The sequence below is a fragment of the Pithys albifrons genome, chromosome 2, assembly GCF_047495875.1.
Source record: "Pithys albifrons albifrons isolate INPA30051 chromosome 2, PitAlb_v1, whole genome shotgun sequence".
Taxonomy (NCBI): Eukaryota; Metazoa; Chordata; class Aves; order Passeriformes; family Thamnophilidae; genus Pithys; species Pithys albifrons.
In genome coordinates this window covers 45,447,420-45,471,356 of record NC_092459.1, presented here as the reverse complement: position 1 = coordinate 45,471,356, position 23,937 = coordinate 45,447,420, and the positions used below count along the sequence as shown (strand labels likewise).

The window sequence follows — 23,937 nt, the reverse complement described above, 5'->3', positions numbered from 1 at the left end:
TCCACTGTTTCTCCCACTGCTGACAACTTAAGTCATCCCTTCTTTATCCACCAAAGTCAACAGCAGGATTCTCAGGATACAGTTTCATGTTACCCTGCAGCTGATGCAGCTCTGCATCCTGCATGCTGGATCCAGCCAATCTATGGCCTTAGGGAAATTAGAAGAGCAACCAGAACCAGGAAAAAGCTATTCATTTTTATGTCTGGGTGATGCTTACATAGTTCCAGTGACTGTCACAGCTGGCAACTGCATGAGATTTCATGCAAAAGAGACCACACGAGGGATACCTCAGGGAGAAGAAGTGGGAACTTCTGTCAGCAGCCCAACGTGACACTGAATCATCGAGTTCCCAGATGATCCAGAGGACAGAGCACATGATGCACTGGGAGACACTGAGAGAAATGGGTTTACTCAACCTTCAGAAAGCTTTGGCAGCATTTTACTGCTGTCTAAAACTATGTAACAAAAAGGTGTAGGTTACAGAGACAATCTCTAAAGTGGATGGAAAAAGATTCAACAGATACAAGTTGAATCGTGTAAAATGTCAACTTATTATAAGGAATTTCTGACCTTTTTCTTGGTTTTTTTTTCCCCAGGAGGATGGCCAAGCACTAGAACATGTGCCTGAAGAGACTGTAAGATCTCTGTGTTTGGAGGTATTCAAAACTCTGCTGCACACAGCCCTGAGCAACCTGCTCTTGAAGCTGCTTTCTGCAATGGGCTGCACTAGATGGTCTCCAGAAGTCCCTTTTATGTCTACCTTAGTCTATGAGTTTATTAAAAGCATCAATTCTTTTCATGTAATCACACCAAAACGACTCTTATTTGTATTTTTTCTTTTCAAAAAAAATGACTATCTGAATATCAAAATACAAGGTGTTTCAACTGTCATTTTCTTATTTTTTAAATAAAAGCATAAACACACTCAAGGAAAAACATCCCATTTTCATCAATTGCAGAGAGCTGACAGAACTTTAAAGGGCAATATTGTCCCTGCTCACAAGTTGTATCTCAGTAACAGAGCCTTACAGTTCAGAGTGAAACAGGCCAGATATCCATGTGTGCCAGTCACAAGAAGTCCACACTCAGCTAACCGAGAGGCAGTTTGAGTTGTGAGCCAAGAACAACTAAATTCAGTAATTTAGGACCTGATTCAGAAATCATATTTTCCCATTGCCCTCCTCTCATACAGCAACAATTTAGCTGAACATAAAACAACAATCAGCCTTTTCCAGCAACAATGAGACAGATGATTGAGGCAGCCATTCAAAACTCCTCTAGGCATAGGAAAAAAGTAACATTTTGGAATGACTTTCTGCAGTGTAGCCTTCATTTTTTAAATATATTTGTACTGTTAACTCTGCATGCTTTGATCCTTCTCCGTTTCACAGGCTGTTTAATGGGGAATTAGCATAAAAGCACAAACCTACTTCTGACAGAACCAAAGGTGGAAGCCAGATTTGTCTTCAAACTGAGACCATTCATGCACACCAAACTGCATTCACTTCATCCAAAACCATACCTTTGGTAAGTTTCCAGGAGGCTACACTGACCTCAGTGTACAAACCATCTTTCTGCTATCACTACAGGCAACATCAGAACTTAGAACTAGAGCTAACAAATGAGGCATTTAAAGCTGTGGCACCTAACCCTATGGAAAACTACCTCAAGTTAAAAAAAGCAACATACTAGGAAACACGGGGAACTACACAAAGAAATTCACTTTGGAGTTAAAATGTGATAAACACAGTGGTATTATCTCATGTTAGGGTGGTCCTGTGGTGTACAGGAGAGCACTCTGGACTCCGAAACCCAAGGTCCTGAGTTCCAGTCTCAGTGGGGCCCGTCCCTTGGCAGTTCAATGCCTCCCAGCCATCCCATCCCGTCACGTCTCGGATGCTCAGCAGGTCAGCCCCAGTTAGTACCGGGTGCTGTGACAGTCCTGAGGACTTCCCTGTCACTGTCCAAGCTCGCTAAAAAATCCATTGTGCAGGCTGGAAGGGCACACCCACGTGGGGAGAGCCCTGCCCAAATCTGCATTTGCCAAGTCTGGCCATGCATCCATTGCATACAATTACACCGGGAACTGGATTTTGACTCACACTGTGTTCATCACATGGCTAAAGCAGCAATTAGCACTCAAAAAACCCCAATCCACTTTGCCCAGGGCAAAAAAGTACTGTGAATAACACATGCCTACAGTTTCTGCAACAAGACATACGGAATGCTAAGCATCTTCAACAGGTTACTTCCAGAGGTCAGACAAAACTCAGGAAGTTGTTTCACTAGCCGTGATGAGGGCTGAAATCTGCCACAAGTAGCTGAGGGGCCCCTCAGTTCAGGAAAGAGATTGAGGTGCTGGAGTGAGGCCAGAGAAGAGCAACAAGGCTGATGAAGGGACTGGAGCACAAGCCCTATGGGGAGAGGCTGAGGGAGCTGGGGTTGTTCAGCCTGGAGAAGAGGAGGCTCAGAGGTGACCTCATCACTGTCTAGAACTACCTGAAGGGAAGTTCTAGCCAGCTGGGGGGTGGTCTCTTCTCCCAGGCACTCAGCAATAGGACAAGGGAGCATGGGCTCAAGCTCTGCCAGGGGAAATTGAAGTTGGAGATCCGAAAAAAATTCTTTCCAGAGAGAGTAATCAGGTATTGGAATGGGCCGCCCAGAGAGGTGGTGGATTCCCCATTCCTGGAGGTTTTTAAACTGAGATTGGTCATGGCCCTGAGTGCCATGATCTGGTAAATGGACTGGAGTTGGACCAAGGGTTGGACTTGATGATCTTGGAGGTCTTTTCCAACCCAATCGATTCTATGATTCTATGGTAACCACTCCTGGTGGTAACCATTTCAGCCATGCTGTTTAAAGTCTTAACTCGAATCCGAATTCTCTATCTCTGGACACCCTCAGCTGTGCAGCGTTACCTCCCCCCGGCAGGAGTGAGCACTGCGAGCCCAGCGGTGTGACACCAGCCACAGGACACAAGCACTGAGCCCTCCCTGCCCCCTGGCAGCCCTGCGCTGGCCTCATGTCAGGTGCTGCTTCTGCACCTGAGCCAAGAGGCACACACACGGTGAAGGCAAGAATTTAAATACTTTTGGGTTTCTTTAGTTATTAGGATGTAGGGTTGGGCCCGTGGTGTAATGGACAGCACTCTGGACTCTGCATCCCAAGGACCCGAGTTCCAGTCTCAGTGGGACCGTCCCCTGGCAGTTCAATGCCTCTCTGCCATCCCATCCCGTCACATCTTGGATGCTCAGCAGGGTCAGCCCCGGTTAGTACCGGGTGCTGTGACAGTCCCGAGGACTTCCCTGTCACTGTCTAAGCTCGCTCGGCCGTGGCAGATGGACCTCAGGACTTAAACGGTGGGGCCAGTTCTGCACACGCTGTGCCTCACCTAAAAAATCCACTGCGCAGGCTGGAAGGGCACACCCATGTGGGGAGAGCCCTGCCCAAATCTGCATTTGCCAAGACTGGCCATACATACAGTTTTTAGGATGTTCAGAACGTGGGACCAAAATCAACCAAACCCCAGCAAAAGAAAAGGAATGGAAGGAGCAGTTTGTGACAAGCCACAGCCCAGCCGAGGTAGCAGCCGCAGGGAGGGCAGCGCCGCGCTGGCAGGCCGGGGGACCCGGGACGCCCCGGGAGCGGCGGCGGGGCGGACGCTACTTACAGCCCTGGTCTCGTACAGCACCAGCTTCTGCACGGAGCTGATCAGGGGGGCGGCCGTCGCCGGCATGGCGGCCCCAAGGCACGGCCGGGGCGGAAGCGGCGGGGGCTGCCCGGGGACAACCCGGGAACAGGCGGTCGGTCCCCGTCGGAGCGGGGGGGGACATACAGGGAATGAGCAGTGACACACCTCCGGCACCGGGGCAACCCGGAAGTGCCCGCGCGCCACCGCGCAGGCGCGCCCGCGCCTGCGCCGCCGCCGCGGGCGGAGTGGGAGGCGGAACAGCGTCAGGCGCGGCCCATCAGCATCGGCAGCTCCCGCCGCGGCACCGCGGCCGGCCAGGGGCGGCGGCCGCGCACGCTGCTTCCACCTGGGCGCGCTGCCCGCGGTCAGCACAAGGAACAACTCCGCAGCCCCGCCCACGCCCCGCAGCCTCCACCCGCCGGACGGGGCGGGGATACGCCGAACCCACCTTTGGGGGGTGGAGCAAAGGACAGGGCAGGGCCTTATCTCCCTCGGGGGCGTGGCCAAGGGCAGGGGCGGGGCATTATCGCTATCTGTATGTGTGTGTGTATGTATGGCCAAACCTCCCGAACGCAGATTTGGGCAGGGCTCTCCCCACGTGGGTGTGCCCTTCCAGCCTGCGCAGTGGATTTCTTAGGTCAGGCACAGTGTGCGCAGAACTGGCCCCACCGTTTAAGTCCTGAGGTCCATCTGCCACGGCCGAGCGAGCTTGGACAGTGACAGGGAAGTCCTCGGGACTGTCCCAGCACCCGGTACTAACCGGGGCTGACCCTGCTGAGCGTCCGAGATGTGACGGGATGGGATGGCAGGGAGGCATTGAACTGTCAGGGGACGGTCCCACTGAGACTGGAACTCAGGTCCTTGGGATTCAGAGTCCAGAGTGCTCTCCTTTACACCACGGGACCGCCACAGATCGCCATCTAGGTCGTGGTCAAAGCACCAGGGGCGGGGCCTTATCTCTCTCAGGGCGTGGTCAAGCGCAGGAGGAGGGGCTTTATCCCATCGTGGGCGTGGCTAAGCGGGGGGCCCGGGGCTTTACCGCTGCGGTTTGGCGAAGCGGGGGCGGGGCCAAGATCAGGGGCGTGGCTTTCTCTGCCCTCGGGGGCTCTGCCAAGTAGGGGCGTGGCTTTCGCTCCCCGCGGGGCGGGTTTTTCGTTGGGGGCGTGGCCAAGGTGTGGGGGCGTGACTTTCTCCCTCGGGGGCGGGGCTCCGCACGGGGGCGGGGCTATTCTCGTCTGGGGCGTGGCCAGCGCTGTGGGCGGGGCCGGCCGTTGCCCGGGCAGCGGGGCCGCGTGTCAGTGTCCGAACTGCAGGGAACGGCAGGTAAAGCTCAGCCGGTGAGTGTCCTGTGAGAGAAATGGGGGGTTGGTTCGCGTGTGAAGGGATTGGAGTTTTTAAAGTTAGTTTTAAAATACTGTGAAGGTATCTGAATGTTTCAATTTGATGTTTCAAGAGATGTTTTATCTGGCTTTTACAGATTCTCATCCTGCGGTAGAATTTTAAAATTTAATTCAATTTTTTGATTTAATTTAAAAATGACTGGACGTTGTATTGGGTTGTGTGGGGGTTGTACTGGGGCTCTATGTGTGAGCCTGAAGTGGCTCTCTAAAGAAAGCCAGGGTTTTTTCTTCCTCTTTTTCAAGCTTAAACAAGCTCCTCACATTTTTGGCCTCCATTTTTGTGACAGGCCCACCCAAATTTTCCTCCAACTTACCTTAATTAGAAACTTGTTTAGGTTTTAATTTGTTTCATAGCACTGGATTTGTGACTTCTTGCAGTTCTGGAAGAGCTGGGATTTGTGAGAGAACAGATTGATTTGTGATTTGATTCTGCAAAGCCTTATTCATGTATGTACCTGTGGTTCCGCTGACCATGATAGGGCCCTTCTGCCTCTGAAGCTCTCAAGGGAAGGTCTTAGCAGATCCACGGTCCATTTTAGGGACGAGAGAGAGTTTACAAATGTGTGGTAATTGCAGCAGGAAGGAAAAGGCAATGAAAAAACTGAAAAAGAGCAACAGGCAGTTTGAGAGTCATGAAAAAGGTGTTACCAACAGCCAGATAGTCCAGCTGGGGATCAGGGGAAGCTCCGACAATCCATTATTTTTAAGAAGTGGCTTTTCTCTTAGTAATGGGTGCTTTGTGTATGTTCTCTGAATGCTTTATTTCTTATAACAGCTTTTTTTTTTTACAAAGCCATTCACTCTGTAATTCAGTTCAATTTTAAAGTAATTTTACACATATGTAACTACTGTATTTTATAACAAGCTCTTTTTATCCTCCCAGTCTTAGATAATACATGGCTTCACAAGAGAAAAAGCAAGCTCAACCCTTTACAGACATCTTTGATGAAGATGAAGCTGAAAAATCCTTTCTGTTGTCCAAGCCCACTTGCTTAATTGTCTTTGGAAAGCCAGTAAGATGTCTGCTAGAAACTTTTTCTCCAGATATTTTGCTAACAATTTCACTTTTCCTTCCAAAACATTAGTTTAGCAATGCTGCCAAAAGGATCAAACACTTTTTCACCTTTTCCACTCTTTGAATCCTGCAGAGTGTAGTAAAGATTCTGATCGCTTGAGTGATCCATCAATTACTATTAAAAGTGTTAAAAGTTACATGTTGCTCAAAAAGTTTTTCTTTTCACATAGGCATAGGCAAGTGCATTCTTTTTGTGGTGGTTTAACCCCAGCCAGCAACCAAACCCTGCACACTCACTCACTCACTAACTCACCCCAGTGGGATGGAGCAGAGAACCCGAGGGGTGAAAGTGAGAAAAGTCATGAGTTGAGATGAAGATGGTTTAACAGACAAAGTAAAAGCCCCATACAGGAGCAAAGCAAACCAAGGAATGAATTCACCACTTCCCATGGGCAGGCACACCCAGGGAGAGCTGGGCCCCATCACGTGTAGCGGTTACTTAGGAAGCCAGAGACCATCACTCTGAATGTCACCCCCTTCCTTCTTTTCCAGCTTTAAAAGCTGAGCATGATGCCACAGAGTATCCCTTTGGTCAGCTGGGGGCAGCTGTCCCAGCTGTGTCTGCTCCTTATTCCTTGTGCACACCCAGTCTCTACCAGCGTGGCAGTATGAAAAGCAGAAAGGCCTTGGCTCTGTGTAAGCACAGCTGAGCAGGAGCAAAAACATCTCTATATTATCACCACATTTTTTTCAGCACAAATCCAAAACATGGCCCCATGCTAGCTACTGTGAAGAAAATTAACTCTACCCCAGTCAAAACAAGAATAATGTTATTATATTATTTTAATTTTTAAAAACCTTGATGGATTAAAGCCATAAATAACCATAAAACATCCTTAAGGTTAATGTACTGACTTGCAGATATGCAATGAGATATTACATATCTTAACCTTAATATTCAAACTTTGATGTAATTGTATGTCATGTATTTGGGAACACCTGAAATTCGACAAGGTGTTCTGATAAGATTTGTACTACATTTCAACTATAGTTCAAGGCCTCTCTCAAATAATTTGTGGCCTCCTTTACTTAGTATTTTATAATCCTAAACGTCTCGGATTTCTTGTTTTTGCCAAATGTATGAGACTTCATGTGAGGAGCCATTAGTGCCTTAGTTTGCTGGAGAGTTGTTTTTTTAGTACAAGTTTGCCTTCTAACTTGTCTTACGGTTATATGCCCTTACAAGAGTGCACTCAGCTCAATAGAAAACTAGTGGATTAGTTTATCTAGTTTTAAACAACACCAAGTTTCTAACTTCACATGAAAAAGGCAGATTTACATTTTGTAGACCAAACCAGATTTGTATTGTCATTGAAGGACAATACAAAAAAATCTCATATTCTCAATCATTGTTTTCAGTGCATGCTTTACATTAGTACAAATTTTTAACAAAGGGTTAAAACTGTACAGGCCTTGCCAGGAAAGCAGGGAATTAGATAGTCTATTTTTATGGTAATATTTTTAATTTATATGACTGACTATCTGATTTAAGATAGATCTTTTAAGTTAAAAACATAGTGCCATTAAAGCAAAGCTCACACATACATATGCTCACATTACACCTGTAAGATTTAAGGCATGAGTAGGCTGGACTGTTTGCTGATACACTGTTAACTGGAAATGTGATTTATTTGTGGATTTTTGCTACTTTTTAATCATAACATTTCTAGGGCAAACAGACTGTCAAAACAGGTCTTATATGCCCTTGAAAAATAGGGACACAATCACGAGGGTGGAAGATGGTGAGTTTTGCAAAATCCCATTCAGGCGGCTGTACTATTAGAGGCCTCATTACTCTCAGTTATGTTGGTGCCTCAGGACTCATGTAAACGATGAAATAAACTTTTTGTCAGTATCAAACCAAATTTGTGGACTAACAAGCACAGTTTTTAAGCATTTGTTGTTTTAGTCAAAGAACAGTATCCCTATGTATCCTACTCAGAAAGGGTTGAGCAGGTTTGCATCATAATTTGCTTTGAGGCTGAAGATAATAAATTTCAGTCCTAAAGGGTTTCTCCTAGGAATATGTAAGCAAATAATAGCTGAGTTTTAGATAGAGTTACTCAGAAACCAAGTCAGTATAATTGCTTCAATGATAATTAGCTGCAAAGGGCATTATCAGTATATTAGCAATACTAGGCAGTATAAAATAGAGGATGGTATTACAAGAGTGTTCTCTGTTTGCCCAGTACATAACTCATAGGCCCTAATCCCAGTGGTAGCATTTAATTGTTTTTATCATATGAAAATACCTTCTCTATTGTGTCATATGTTTTGTGTGTTCTGTTTTTTTGTTTTGTTCTTCCTGTTTTTGTTTTTAAAGTGTATTTTTCATTTTAAGGGTTCTGGAAAGAAAACTTTAGCTAGAAAACTAGCACAGAGATGGAATTGCATTCTCATCGAAGGTAAACATACATTGTATTTGGAACATTGCATTTCCTTCACAATATCTTTTGCTTTAGAATATCTTGTTGTTCCCTGTAATTCAAAAAGACACGTTTCTGATTGCAGCAAAGGCTTCTGATAAGGACCAAGCAAATTTTTTTTGCCAGAAATAAAATTGCTGATAATGGCCTTTTACTTAGTTATAGAAAATCACTGTGGGTTTTTTCATCATAATAAAATTCTATTCCCAGTCCTGTAAGATGGTTCGTGTGACCCTTCTCGTTCACATGGAGGCAACTCATTCAACTCCAGCGAGCACAGACATTTTCCAATACAGACGATGAGAAAACAGGCGAATCTTTCTTTTCTTTTGTGCAGTGTTCAATGCAAGGCAGATGTCTGCCAGCAAACAGGACCAGAGCTTTTGTATCATTACAAGTAATAAAGGAAGGAATGGGAACTGGCACTTTCAAATTTCTACCCCAAAAAAATCCAGTGGCTTCTTTCAGAAGGTGTAGTTAATTTCCCCCACCACGCATTTACCAGAATACAAGGTGCCATTTGATTTTTTAAGCTATTGAGCCCCTTTTCTGACAGCCCCTCTCATCAAAGGTTTTTGAAGATCTCTGAAGTAAAATCTGTTGTTTATAACATTAACTTATTCACTATCAACACATTACTTGAGATTTCCTTTATATTTTGAGGCATCTCAGAAAGAAATTAGGTTCCTACAAAAAATAATTAAGTCTCTGGAAATGGGTTTTTTGATACTAAATAAATGCCAAAAAATATGTAACTTTTTAAAGCCCTGGTAATATTTTTATATCCATAGTATTATAATTCACAAATCTTGTTTCTTTCACTGAAGTTTTATGAAAAAAAGAAAACTTTTACTTTAAACACCACATTTATCCTACCAGTTTGAAGAGTAATACAATATTTTTAAGTAAAAGATAAGGAAGCATAACCTTAACTATGAAGCAATTTCTTGACTACCTCTTTGCAGACACCAAATTATAAGTCTGATTTTAGGATATACATGTGTACAGTTCTGATTATGATCTTACTCTTTACATATCATTTATGCTTAAGTTTTATCTTTTAAATCTGCCTGGTATTTTTTATTCTAATGAAAGCCCTCTAGTGGACAGTGTAACACTTCATATTCCTGTGAGTATGTAGAGCTGTTTATCAAATGAAGTATCTTTATCTTCTTTTGAAGGTTTGGAGCTCTAACATGGTACAATTCAGTTTTAATAAAGTGCTTTTTGGACTTACATAAGTGTAAAATTTTAAATTCATATTATTGTATAACTAAAAATTCATACCTGGTCCAAAACATAGATCAGACCAAAATCAGAAGGGACCTTAGGAATGTACTGAAGCCAATCCATTCTGTTTGAAAGTATTTAAATCATTACTGCCACATAACCATTAAATTTGTTTTTAAAAATCACTAAGCAGTCTGTTTCTGCAACATAGTCTTTACCATTAGGAAGTTTTTTTTAATGAGTGATCTAAACCTCTTTGTCTGCATTTTTAAGCCTTATTTCTAGTCAAATCAGAGAATTATTATTTTTTAATTTTGCTCATGATATTTCTTTTAATCTTCTTTTGGCTGGCATACTCACACATGTGCACACACATAATCCTTTGACTTCGTTTCATTTTCTACATCAAAAAAGAAAGAAACAAAGAAATTCAACATATCTAAACATGAAAAATTTAGTTCTGAAAGGACTTCCAGGGATGCTTGAGTCCAACCTTCCTCTCCAAGCATGGTCAGCTTGAGAGGGTTGCTCAGCTGAGTCTGGAACATCTCCAAGGATGGAGTCTCCACATTCTCCCAGAGAAACACTTTGCAATGTTTGGCTACCTCCATGATGAGAAATTGCTTCCTAATTACCCCACTTAAATTTCTCAAGACGGTGGTTCTGTCTTTGTCACCTCCCAATAAGTAGTTTTAGACAGCACTAAGATCTGTCTGGTTTTCTTTAGGCTGAACAAGGCCAGTCCTTTGAGCCTCTCCAGTGCATTCAACAATTCTAATTGTATTGGTGTCTTCTCCAGTGTGCTAATATCTGTCCTGTGCTGTGTTAAAAATAAACCAAGATAGAGAATTATTGAACAGGAAAGGTGTTCATAGTCTTTTTAATTTGACATAATACTTTCTATCCATTATCCAATAACTAGGACAATGTTCATAAATAAAACTAGGCCAGGGTGCACATAAGATTGCTGATTTTCTGTATTCTTTATTGGTACATTCTGTCTCAGTTTTGGCCCATGGCAAATACTGTTCTTCCAAACACCCATTTACAGCAGGAAGGATGGGGTGTGCAACAGTCATCATTACTAGTAGGAATAGCTGGAAAAGAGCCACTGTGTTTTGAGAAGAAAGATTATGGCTGTATAGGCATGAGCCACCTGGTTTCAGCACCTTTCCCTGACCTTTTATTAGTAATATAAATGTAACCTTAAGGGTCATTCTTGAAAACTTTTTGTTAAATGTCTGCTTATTTAATTTGTACAGAAGTGTGAAAGACTTCCAGGGTCATTGTACTATGATGCCGCTGTCCACAGAGACAGAGGGCTGGTCCTTGAATTTAATGGATGTCAAATTTAGTATTTATTTCATTTTAGATAATTAAACAATATAAGAAATAGGTTCTTAAAGTGTTTTTAAGCAGATGTGTTTGTTTGTCCAAGCAGTTCTGCTAAATCTTGCTTTTAAACTGTAGGAAGGAATTGAGCTCCAATACTTATCTCTGGATTACAAAATAAAAATGCTGATTTAATATAGATCAGGAGTTAAAATAATCCTGAAAAACTGCTGTTGTGCATTCTTCTGTAGTATATACAGGGTTAAATTGTAGGGAAAAACACCTACCTTTCCAGAAGGTGACAAGTTCTGGATGGGCAAAATATAATAATGACCTTAATTATAATGGTTTATCATACAAAAATAGTGTGGTTGCTTGAAACACACATACTTGGATGTGTGTATGTGTATGGATGTGTGTATCTGCATATACCTCTCTGTATAGAAAATACTTTTTATTAATTATTTTAATTTTCTTCTGTCTGATGTGCTTTGTCAGCTTCGGAAGTAATTCAAACAAATATTAATGAAGAAACAGAATATGGACTTAAGGTAAAAGTCTAATCTTCTAGTAAGTTTTTCACATTCTTGACAAACACATATTATATAAGACTATGTTTTGCATTTTTACCTTAGTGTCAAGAATTGCTTTTTGAGGGTCAAAGTATTTCTGAGGAACTGGTTACAGAAATGATTCTGCAAAAGCTTGAGTCACCAGAAGTTGCTCATTTTGGTAAGTATATTTATAGTCTAAACTTCTCAGAACGTGCTAGCTATAATTTCCATAGAATCATAGAATATGCTGACTTGCAAGGGACCCATCAAGATCATTGAGTCCAACTCCTGGGCCTGCAAAGGACCATCCCCAAGAATCACACCATGTGCTTGAGAGTATCATCCAAATGCTTCTTGGACTCTGTCAGGCTTGGTGCTGTGACCAGTTCCCTGGAGAGTCTGTTCCCATGCCCAACCACCCTGTGGGTGCAGAATGTTTTCTCATATCTAACATAAACCTCCCTCAACTCAGCTTCAGGACACTCCCTCAGGTCCTGTCTCTGGTCACTACAGAGAAATGTCTGCCACTCTGTTTCCCCTCACTAGGAAGTTGTAGACTGCCATGAGGTCTGCCCTCAATCTCCTCTTCTGCAGACTGAGCAAACCAAGGGACCTCAGACACTCCTCATGAGGCTTCCCTCTTTCCACACCTCACATCCATTGGTGCTCAAATATGATTTATTTTGTATTAGATGGTAGCTTTTTTTCTTGTGCTCTTCAGTCCAAAGATGTGTGTATCACAGAACGCCACAGAGATCCTAGAGACTGTAAACATGACTATAAAGTTGATAAAAGTTTGGTTCTCGTAGCCAAGACATTTTATGCACAACAAATGCCCCAAAGTAGCAAGGAAGAGAATAGCCAACATCCTCACTATTTTTCCTACCAACTAGAACTCATCTCCAAAACCAGGTTTTGTTAAGTATTTTCTAGTTCTAGTAACTTTCTCTGTATCAACTACTGTCTTAGTATAATCCTTGGGAAGCATAAGGAGGCTTTCAGCAGGAACTAATCAGTCAATTCTCTGTTAATTATTCATTAAAAATTTTAGAAACTGTTGTATGAGAGGCTGAGTTTTTTACTTTTAATTTTTGTAAAATACAACATTCTAAACATTACACAAAATAAGGCATTCTTTCAAATTATACTCTTCTGACTTAAATAATAAACATACCATGTTGGAGACTGATGTGCCACAGATATCCACAAGTGCTAATGCAAATGATAATATTTAAAAGTTTCAAGTCACTAAGACCAGATTTTTTTTCTTTACTTCCAATGGAGGTAGGATACAGAGTTTCTAAGCTACTTCTTGAAATAAACAGTGTCTCTTACTAAAATAACATAGGCACTGCACAATAACAAGTAAACTTGTATTTTAGGACATTGTAGGTAAGCAAATACAAAATTATAACCTCTGTGTTATTGATATACTTGCCAGTTTGTTTTGTTTAGTTTTGTTATGTTTTTAAAACAGCAAGAAAACAACCAGAAGTTCATGTCAGGTTAACCTAAATAATGTTTACAAAGGAAAAATCTGTCATTATCACAGGGGGAATTACTCAATTAGCATGATTTAAATCAAAACAGGAAAAAAGTTGTTTATTTATTTGTTAACTTACAGCAAAATGGTGATGAGTGAAAAGGTTCAATATCAGCCACAAAACAGACAAGCCACAGCACTAGGCACTTGCCAAATATTAATGAACACCTAAAATTCTTTTAGCATCCTCATAAAACTAATTCCAGGGAATATACTCAAACTGGCATGATTGTGCATGCAAACCCTCCCTCACAAATGCATGGAAGTTACAAGCACACATTCCCTTTTCTGAGAATACATGTTTACCTGTTTAAGCACGCTTTCTGTTGGAAGTGCAGGTGCTCCATCTTTGTGAGCCATTTCCTGTGATCTATTAAGCCTCACACCAGCGAGAAAGCTCCCCATGAGCTCATACACACACACTCGAGGTGTGGGTCACTGTGTGTTTAACCTTGTTCTGTCAGTCCAGTAGTTGAAATGCAGATTACTCAGAGCCTACAACAAGAGGGAGGCTGCTCTGCCAGGCCTAGCTAGAAGGCTGTGGTGCTGGCACCTGTTAGGCTCCTTTTCTTTCACCTTGCTCTCTTCCCTGGGCACAAATTTTAATGCTTCTGTTCAAGGTGGCTCCTTCTCCTCTTACAAGTTGCTTGGTAATCCTCTGGTTACGATTTGATCTGGGTGATGATTGCCTTAGGTATACCTCACCAGTGTTAGTCTCCCCGTGTTACTGCTTTGGGGGTAAACACTCTGTCAGAGAACAGTTTCCCATGTTACACTCTCATTCCCCTCATGTCATCTCTTGTTACCTGGGATGTGTTGGTAAGCAGAGGCTGTGCAGACTCTTCCCACCTAGCAGTTAGAATTCCCTAAAGGTATCAACAACTTAGAATCCAGGATTTTAATTTCCAGAGGAATGACTATGTATTATGCTCTGTCTTGCTTATGCTCTTCTATAAATTTTGCATGTATAGACAGCAGCTCCCCAAAGAAGCAGGAGTCTCCACTCCTTAACACCTCTTGCAATGACTGCTATATTTTTGTGCTGCCCAGACTTGCATATAAGTGTTATCACATAAAATTCTAAGCATGCACCATTTCTCTAAAGGAATATTCTCATTATTTGGCTAAAAAAAGTCCACTCAGTTGTTGTTTAGTCTCTCATTCTGGCCTTATAAATATTGATTTCCTTGCTATATTGTAGTTCTTACTGCGCCACTTGCAGCCGTTAGTAGTTACAGTACTAGCGGTTCCGTAGTATAAAGGAGAGCACTCTGGACTCTGCATCCCAAGGACCTGAGTTCCAGTCTCAGTGGGACCGTCCCCTGGCAGTTCAATGCCTCTCTGCCATCCCATCCCGTCACATCTCGGATGCTCAGCAGGGTCAGCCCCGGTTAGTACCGAGTGCTGTGACAGTCCCGAGGACTTCCCTGTCACTGTCCAAGCTCACTCGGCTGTGGCAGATGGACCTCAGGACTTAAACGGTGGGGCCAGTTCTGCACATGCTGTGCCTCACCTAAAAAATCCACTGCACAGGCTGGCAGGGCACACCCACGTGGGGAGAGCCCTGCCCAAATCTGCATTTGCCAAGTCTGGCCATACATACATACATACTATCCTGGGAACTTGAAGCCACAATTTAATCTGTGGGGCCGAGCACTGTGATAATACTAGGAAAAAAAGGTGCCACTATATTTGTCATATATAGCCAATGTCTGCTTGCCAAACAGGACTCAGCATTGTGAACCCTGAGTGAACAGGTGGTTCACCCTGTTGCATACCTCCCACAGCCATGCCTTGTGCATAGTGCCTCCACTGGAGAGGCAGGAGGGTAGTTCAGGCTCCCTTCATTTTACATAGAAGCAGAGACCTTCCAAGATTGTATGAAAAGCCTAGACTCTGGCTTTGTGTCGTAGAGTGGCTACTTTTGCAGTGCCTTTTGCAGGATCTTTTACTGGCAAAAATGATCACTGAAAGCTTGTTCCTTTTTAGGCACTGCAGTGTCTGAGCTAAGCACATAAAGCAGGTGATCTGAGTATGACCTTTAATGTCTAGATAATTCTTAACTGAGTTAACAAATTTTGAGAGTACTCTATAAAGTTGAAAATTACACACTTTCTCTGGTCTGTATGTCATCTGAAGTAGACATGGGTACACAATTTTTTTAGTCGTATTCACAGACTATTCTGAGTTGGAAGGAACCCACAAGGATCATCAAGTCCAGCTCTTAAGTCAATGGCCCACACAGGGGATTGAACCCATGACCTTGGCATTATTACAGCCAGGTGTTAACCAACTGAGCTAATCTCAGATATTTATACCATGTACAGTTTAAAATTGTGCCACTAAGTGTATTGTTTAAAGAAGATGAGTATAAATAGCCATATATTTGAAACAACCTTCCAAAAATGCGTTTAATAAAATGTATTTGGCAGGTTATGTTCTCAGTGGATTCCCGTCTCTCTCAGAGGAACACATGACTGTTTCACAGCAAATAGAGAAAATAAGGAACCTAAAATTAAAACCAGATTTCCTGATTAACATTAAGGTAATGTCATCTTCATTAACCTGATAGTAATTTTCCTAATTATTAATAGACTTATATGCTGCCTACACCAAAAGATAATATTTTCCTTTGTACACTGTAGTATTTACTGAGGAATCATAAATTGTTCTTTTTTGTATTGGAATAGAATTTAACTAGTTTGTTCCATTATAAGCATTGCTCAGGTGAAATAATGAACATTTCCTAAAACTTCATCAGCAGTTACAGTCTTTGTACTCCTACTGATTCGAAGACACAGGTTTTCAAGAAATGGAAATTTTTACTAACATGACTATTATGGGGTTTTGAATACATGTACATCTGCCATTCATGAATTGCAAGAAAAAACTTCCCACATGTGGAAGTTAGAAAGCAAATTGTTATATTTTTCATTCACTAATTGTGAAACTGCTTCTTATTCATTCATCTCGTTTACAAATCTCTGTTTCTTCATGAGCAGTAATGTGCCACACCAGATATTTTACAAAAGTGACTCTGATATAACCAGAGAAACATAAATCATTGTAAGTATAGGATTAATAGACTTTCTCAATATAACTTAAAAGAATGGACTGGCTCTCTACATCCATATTAGTAAAAATACAAGGCAAAAAGATTCTTCAGACATAAGGCAACTAATTTGGCTGCGCTTTGCTAATCTGCCTTGTTAGACAGAACGGGATGGCCATACCCAAACTGCCCACTGGGAAAGGCCCTAGGCCTGTGTCATTCTCCAGACTGTGCTCAACTATTCATGGGGGAGGATATTGGCTGGCCCACACCAAATTGCCAGATTCTATGCAGATGAAATAACTGTGTGTATAATCATGAACAAGGTTTCTGGCCCTTCCTCTTGCAATATTTTATTTATTTTTTATCAACTAGATTATTTATGTCTTTTTCTATGAATATGCAGAATGAGCTACCAAGGCAGCTGTGATTAGTCAGCCTCTGGTCTTATGCTCCTTTCTCATTGGGATTTTTATTCTAGTTGTCTAAGCTTCAAGTTACGGACCTACTCTATGAAGATTTATCTCTGTGTTTGTTTTGATCCCGTACTTTTAATTTGCTTGAACGTGCATAACAAAAATTTTTGAATGCCTAATTCTTTTTTCTATGGTCATGGAAAGATCTTAAAACATCATAGAAACATATTTTTGTGCTGCTTTTTAGGCAGTCTTGATTTTTTCAGAAAGTCAATCTTTGTTTTAATACCAGGTAGTGAGAAATCCTAGTTCTTGAGAATATGTGTTGTATAGTCTCATGTGCAACAGTACAAATAGAGTGATACTAACTACACTAGAAAGGAAAATGGAATTCTTGACTTCATGTAGTAACATCATCATCTTCTCCACTGGGAATAAGACTGAGGCTAAATGTTCATTAAAAATCCTTGTCCCAAAGTCAAATGAATAATTTTGCCTTTAATTTTAGTGTATTCAAGCTGTTTTCATAGATATGTCAGAATTGTAACTATTTTCATTAGGTCAAAAAGAAAGGAAGAAGGGAGATTCTAGATAGTAATGAATAATGAATAATGAAATTCTGTTGTTAGTAGGCCACTTTAGAGAAATTTTATCTCTCCAAGAAAATGATATTATAGCAGTACAATAAATATATTATTACCTTTTACTTCCTCCTTACAAGTGTCCAGATTATGACTTATGCCAAAGAATATCAGGACAAAGGCAAGACCCTTATTCAGGGCAGATATATCAGAGGAGCCAGTGGGATCCTAAAGTTATTGAGAAGCATAAGAAAGAGAAAAATCAGCATGAAGAAGAGGATGAAGAAGAAGAGCAGGAAGAGCAGGAAGAAGAAGAAGAAGAAAAGGTGAATACTCCTTAGACAAAGCAGAACAAATTCTGATGCTCCAAAATATCACCATATTAGCTTATGAATTAATTTTGCTCAACTTTAATCTTAATTCCATTTCTGTTCTGCTTTAAGAGATGTGGGACAGTACTAAAATGGTAGGTTTAAATGACAGCAAGTGTTGATGATTGTATAGGTTAACCTGAATTCAGTAATTAACTCAGAAGTCACTGAACTGTTTCTTGGCATAAGTAAAAGAGTGAGCAGAAGGATGACTCTACATCGTCTGGTTTTGATCTAGACAAATAAAAGAGTTCTTAAATTTTGTTAGCAAGTGTTACTAGTATTTGCAGGACACTGTCTTGTTTTCTGGTTTTGATGTTACATTATTACAAATGGATTTTCTTTTTTTTCATGAAGGTATTAATTTTGAATTCAGGTTGAATTTTTATAATAGTGGCCAGGAACTTATCAATGCAAGTTCTAGGCACATTCCTCTGCACTTGCAGAAACGACACTTCATCAGGATAGGATCACAGTCAGCAATCCCTGGACTAATACTCATTACAATACTCTGCGAAGCTACTTTATTTACCTTTGACTGAAGACAAAATTAATTTTAATACATTATTTCTGTATCTTGAAATTTTATTCTGCAGACTGGAGAAGATCCACGTAAGACATCAGAATCTTTTCATCAATTGGTGCAGAGGCCTGAAGATATTCTTGAAAATGCAGAAAAGAGAATTGGAACATTTAAGGATATAATGCTTCATCCTTTAGAAGTAAGAAAAAGCAAAGTAACATGATTATATGTAACAGAAGATTTTAAAAAATATCTTTCACTGTTTTAATTCTGGGTTTTTCAGTTTGGAATTTGTTATATGGAGGTGGTCATGCTACAGCATGTCGGAGGAGACCCAGGGTTTATACAGTGGCAAAAATACTACAAGAGATGGATAGACGAGGACACTGAAGTCCAGGAACCCGGCTCCCCGAATATGGAAGCTCTGCGACAGATTTATAAGGACTCTAATGTTCACACCCTATATTGATGTTTCCCCAGTTTGAATGTTATACACCCCAATGTGTCTACCCTGGTTGTTTTTCCCTTGGTAGTTCCTTGTCCAAGTTCCCTCTTCCCACAAAACCCTCCGGGTCGCAGCCCCCTGTCCTGGCCCGACCCGGCCATGGGGGCGGTTGCCGGCGGGGCCGCCCACGTGGCGCCGCTGGAGCCCGGGCGGGGGCTGTCCCTGCCTCGAAGTGCCGGAAGCCCTACGGTAGAATTTCCCCGCCCATCTCATTCTCCCATTGGTCCTTTTGCCGCTCCTCCCCTCCCTCCTTCCCTTCGTTTGCATGTACCCAATGAACGGTGTTACTCCTCCCCGCCTCCGCCCCTCATCCCCGCCTACATCCGGGGAATTCCCATGCTCTCCTCAAAAGCTAGCGCGCGGCAATAAACTTGGCTTTTCCTCGTGGAAAAAAAAAAAAAAAAAAAAAAAAAAAAAAAAAAAAAAGAAAAAGTGCTGTGAGGACACACAGCTCATCTCGCCGATGTCACGGAGGGCTCTGACATCACACACAGGCCCTGTAAGTGCACAGAGTTGTGTCAGAGCTCAGCTGCCCTCACAGCCAGCTGGGGCACAATCACACCAGTCAGGGAGGCACTGAGAGACCCCAGTATCAACAACCTTGGGCTTTCTTGCTTTTTTTTTTTTTTTTTTTTTTTTTTTTTTTTTTACGAGGAAAAGCCAAGTTTATTGCCGCGCGCTAGCTTTTGAGGAGAGCATGGGAATTCCCCGGATGTAGGCGGGGATGAGGGGCGGAGACGGGGAGGAGTAACACCGTTCATTGGGTACATGCAAACGAAGGGAAGGAGGGAGGGGAGGAGCGGCAAAAGGACCAATGGGAGAATGAGATGGGCGGGGAAATTCTACCGTAGGGCTTCCGGCACTTCGAGGCAGGGACAGCCCCCGCCCGGGCTCCAGCGGCGCCACGTGGGCGGCCCCGCCGGCAACCGCCCCCATGGCCGGGTCGGGCCAGGACAGGGGGCTGCGACCCGGAGGGTTTTGTGGGAAGAGGGAACTTGGACAAGGAACTACCAAGGGAAAAACAACCAGGGTAGACACATTGGGGTGTATAACATTCAAACTGGGGAAACATCAATATAGGGTGTGAACATTAGAGTCCTTATAAATCTGTCGCAGAGCTTCCATATTCGGGGAGCCGGGTTCCTGGACTTCAGTGTCCTCGTCTATCCATCTCTTGTAGTATTTTTGCCACTGTATAAACCCTGGGTCTCCTCCGACATCTCCTCCTTTTTTATCTTTTAATGCCGGGTAGGCACGAGGAGCTTGAAAAGCTTTAAAACTTTGAAAAGACTTAAACATACAAGAAAAAATACAGCAACGATTAAGCAATGTCCTTAACTGGAATAAACTGGGGCAAAAACTGGGTTTACAAATCATTGTAGGCTTGAAAAAGTAATCAGTTTTAAATAAAATTACATGAGGCATTAACTTATACATTAAAAAAATTAACGATATGTAAAGAAACACTGCAGATTCCAACTTAAATTCCCGATAAAAGGCAATACATGTAAATGAAACTCGAATGATAGCTGTCACTCTTCAGATATGTTCTTCTCTTCACAACCTTTTAACACTTCTTATCATTAACATTTTCATCAAACCTATAACAGCATATCCCCAAATTCTGAAATTAAATCTGAAATCAATGATACAAAGTTGCCATCTTTCGGTGATGTTTCTACTTTTGAGTCAAGATAAAGTTTGAGCTTTAAACACTTGAGTTTAAAAGGGAAACCATACTGGCCAACACAGATGCTTTCTTGATCTAGTAAGTGAAGTATTTGAAGACTCCAGTGTTCCATAACCATTACCAGACTCCATTCCAGAATGCAATCTCATAAATAGTCTTCCCTTTACATTCATTGCCTTCCATGCTAATAGATTCCCTTCCTCTCCTGCTTCCTTGTCTGCAGATTTGCATACGCAGTAATTAGCTCATCACTTTTGCTTTGTCACCTCTTTCATTTCTGGAGATGTGACATTGTATTTTTCTCTCCCTGTTGTGTTCAGGAAAGTGGATTTACTATGTGTTTTGGGCTTTTTTTCCCCCCAAAAAGCCAGAACAGGTCCAAAGCAATAATTTTTTCTTTTCCTTTTTTTTTTTTTTTACTATATTCCCCCTGTCTTCTGGTACAAGAAACTGCAAAATCCCCATGTTTGATGCCCACTTGACAATTACTGTTTATGCCCTTTGATCTCCCTATGAATTAGTTAATCCTATAGGTAAAATTGTGTCAAACTAGTGTAATGTTCTTTGCTGGAGTAACAAACTTGTGAAAGGGAAAAATGACAAATGTGATATCTTTAATCATTACACAATCTCATGGATTTCTCATAAACAAACTAGTGGAAAGTTGTTTAGATTAAAGTACTTTAGGATGTGTACCAAACTTCAACAGTTTCAACACATTCCACTAGTTGGAAGGTCTTACTTAGTCTTCACTGGTGGTGAATATATTAATGAAGATACTTAGTGGTCCACTAAACATTAAAAGAACATAGGGTTTTGTCATTGGCCCAGGTAGAGGTTGAGATGATGAAATTGAAATAAAACCTTTTAAGATGTGCAGTTGGCACTGAACTGGGATAGGTAGAATGAACTTTTGTTTCTTGGTAAGTTGTTAGGATGAAATTGGCTAGAAATAAATGTGAAATACTACAGTGAGGAAGGAAACCTAGTGAAGAACTATAAAATGTGAAGTAATTGGCTAGACCTCAGTACTGCAGACAATCTGCAATATGCCAGGTTTTAGTTAGTCAAAACTGAGTCAATAAATGAGATGCTATTTTATTAATGCAAATATTGTGGATGTACTAAGATCATAAGGGCATTGTGGATAAGAGAAATGCAAACTATTATCTTCTCTGTAGAAGAGTATTTGAAAGAAGTGATTAGCTATTATCTATTTCTACCAAATATAGGATAGATAATTTGTAGTATAGAAGACAGACTAGATGCCAGGAAATTAACTGTGACTATAAATGTAGTGAAGAACTGGAACAGATTATCTACAAAGTTGTAAAGTCACCTTCACTAGGCTTTTTCAGGGCTGGTTAGACCAACATAGGTCAGGAATGGAATGAGTATTCTCTGTCCTCAGAAAAAGGCATTAACAATGGACTTGGGAGGTTTATTTTAGTCTAATGCCTTATTTACTAATGGGATAATTTAAAAGAAGAAAAATCAAATATATGGTTCAAATTTTAAAGAGACTGGGAGTCGGGACCAAAACAAAAACACTGTTCTCATGCCTGGTATTTCCAGGAAATGTGTTAATTGACACTGTCATAATTTTCCAGCAAATAATTAAGGTAGTTAGACAAGTAGAAGTTGAAGTAACACACAAAATGTTGCTGTATCTTGATATTTTTTAGCTCTCTTGCATTTAAGCTAAGACATCTAAGCTGTTTTCTGAACCCATTGTAATGCCAGTTGTGGAATCCTCTCTTTATTTGTCACCAAATAAAAGTTTCTCTTCAGAAGATTTTATAAGCCATCAGTACAGTGAATCTTGATTTTGATGACGTCCACAAGAATCCAGCCTTAGATATGTATAGGTACAGAATGAGCTTCAGTGTCATTATCTGGTTAACAGTGCTCAATGATGAGTATGTCTTAATTCTTAAACAGGAATTGATGGCTGAACAGGATTGTCAATGTCTTATTGAAGTGGATGGAAATCAGCACCCAGATGATCTCTTCGAGGTAAGTAAACTATGCACCAACTAAGTTAACCTCCACTAGAAAATAATTTCTGAATTCTACAGATTATCCTCCTGTTGGTAGAACTCTATGTTGTGTTTAAAACTTATTTATTTACTATTAGAAAGTATGACCTTTGAAGTACTTACTTTCATTGCTCTATTAGTTATAAGATTCACTGCACTGACTTCAGTCTTACATGAGAACGTTTTCAGGAAGGCTACAAACTCCTTTGTATTGTCTCCATCTGTTTTTAGTGCTTTTTCTTATGTGTATTAGTGTAAAATACAATGAGAAATTAAAACATTTTCAGTATTATATAGTTGCAGAACTGGCCTATTTTGTGCCTGTGTCTAATATAGTAACAATTTCTATAAATTTCGATATTGTTTTTCAATATAAGAGAAGACAGTTCATTCTTGTAATGGTTCTGCTGAGTGCTTGCATCTAGATTTTTAGCTTTTAACTTGGCAACTCATTCTCCCTATTCAAAAACCTACAGTGGTAAATTTTGAAGATAAGTAATCTTATCCTCTGCCTCCAATCAGAACCTGAAGTATGGTACTGAAAATGAAACAGGAGATTGTCTTTGAGAATGTAGGAAGTGAGCTGCTCCTGCATTTTCTTCTCTGTTGTTTGAAACAAATTGTATCAATTACAATTCTGTAAGTATTATTTCAATTTATGCTTAACTTTAGTGCTAAGAGTGGTCCTACAGGGAAAAGAAACCCCAGTAATCTTCCATGATTGGAACATACAATTTTGTCACTTACGATCTGTTTGTGAACATCATGATACAAAATTTATAGCAAATGCAAACAAGATATGTAATGATTCCAACTGCATTACCTAAAGTATCGGCCTATTGTGAAACAGAAAGAAAGAAAGAAAGAAAGAAAGAAAGACCTTTTATAAAACTAATTCAAACAACAGAATTTGCTTTTTCATTTCAAGAACGCTTGTATTTAAGCAACATTACAGTCAGGAAATACTTCATTTGGATTTAATGTTATCTAATTCTCATTGGTAGACATCTGGTTTAAATACCTTTTAACATAAACTACCCAAAGTTATATCACTTCCAATTCTGATTTCCTGAAGAGACTTGCCTCTTCTTCATATTGGAGCTAATCTGAGTGCTTCCACTCATTTGAGGGAAAGAATCTATAACAGTCTGTTTCTTTAGAGGGCTCAGGATTCCCAGCAAGATGAGGAAACATAAAGATTGTGATTTGTCATTTTGCATTGCCTGTATCTACCAAATAGCTTGTTAAAACTCAATAACTAGCGTGACTTCAAACTATAAACTGGGCCTTAGTGTATATGTAACCACTATATAAATCATAAGTTGCAATTTTAAATATACTTTGGGGGCCCTTTCAGATGACAAAGCAGTTTTGATTGGTACTAAATTGGTGTTTTCTCTTCAGTCAGTGGTAGTTCAACTTCAGTCTATGGATGTTCAAAGTGCCGCTCCTATAATTCGACTTCAAAGTGAAGAAGAAGAAATGCTGGAGGGAAAGAAAAGTGTAAGA

The 23,937-nt window shown here is 41.0% G+C and overlaps 2 protein-coding genes across 7 annotated transcripts in view; one reads left to right on the top strand and one right to left on the bottom strand.

Annotated features, from left to right (window-relative positions):
• Positions 1-3,917, bottom strand: part of FIG4 (FIG4 phosphoinositide 5-phosphatase) — a 74,302-nt gene extending 70,385 nt beyond the window's left edge. Inside the window, exon 1 of one of the 2 annotated variants that reach the window (XM_071548894.1) lies at positions 3,671-3,917. In XM_071548894.1, coding sequence (XP_071404995.1) covers positions 3,671-3,736 — 66 coding nt within the window. In that variant the 5' untranslated portion in view covers positions 3,737-3,917. Of the gene's footprint in view, positions 1-217; positions 287-3,670 lie in introns of those variants that run through there. The other variant, XM_071548893.1, reaches the window with a different exon arrangement.
• Positions 3,918-4,953: 1,036 nt separating this feature from the next.
• Positions 4,954-23,937, top strand: part of AK9 (adenylate kinase 9) — a 67,562-nt gene continuing 48,578 nt past the window's right edge. For all 5 annotated transcript variants that reach the window (XM_071548889.1, XM_071548892.1, XM_071548891.1 and 2 more), the window contains exons 1-10: positions 4,954-5,028; positions 5,975-6,104; positions 8,508-8,571; positions 11,653-11,705; positions 11,790-11,886; positions 15,684-15,796; positions 17,441-17,626; positions 18,268-18,393; positions 22,331-22,405; positions 23,833-23,931. In XM_071548889.1, the coding sequence (XP_071404990.1) occupies positions 5,988-6,104; positions 8,508-8,571; positions 11,653-11,705; positions 11,790-11,886; positions 15,684-15,796; positions 17,441-17,626; positions 18,268-18,393; positions 22,331-22,405; positions 23,833-23,931 (930 nt within the window). In that variant the 5' untranslated portion in view covers positions 4,954-5,028; positions 5,975-5,987. The remainder of the gene's footprint in view (positions 5,029-5,974; positions 6,105-8,507; positions 8,572-11,652; positions 11,706-11,789; positions 11,887-15,683; positions 15,797-17,440; positions 17,627-18,267; positions 18,394-22,330; positions 22,406-23,832; positions 23,932-23,937) is intronic.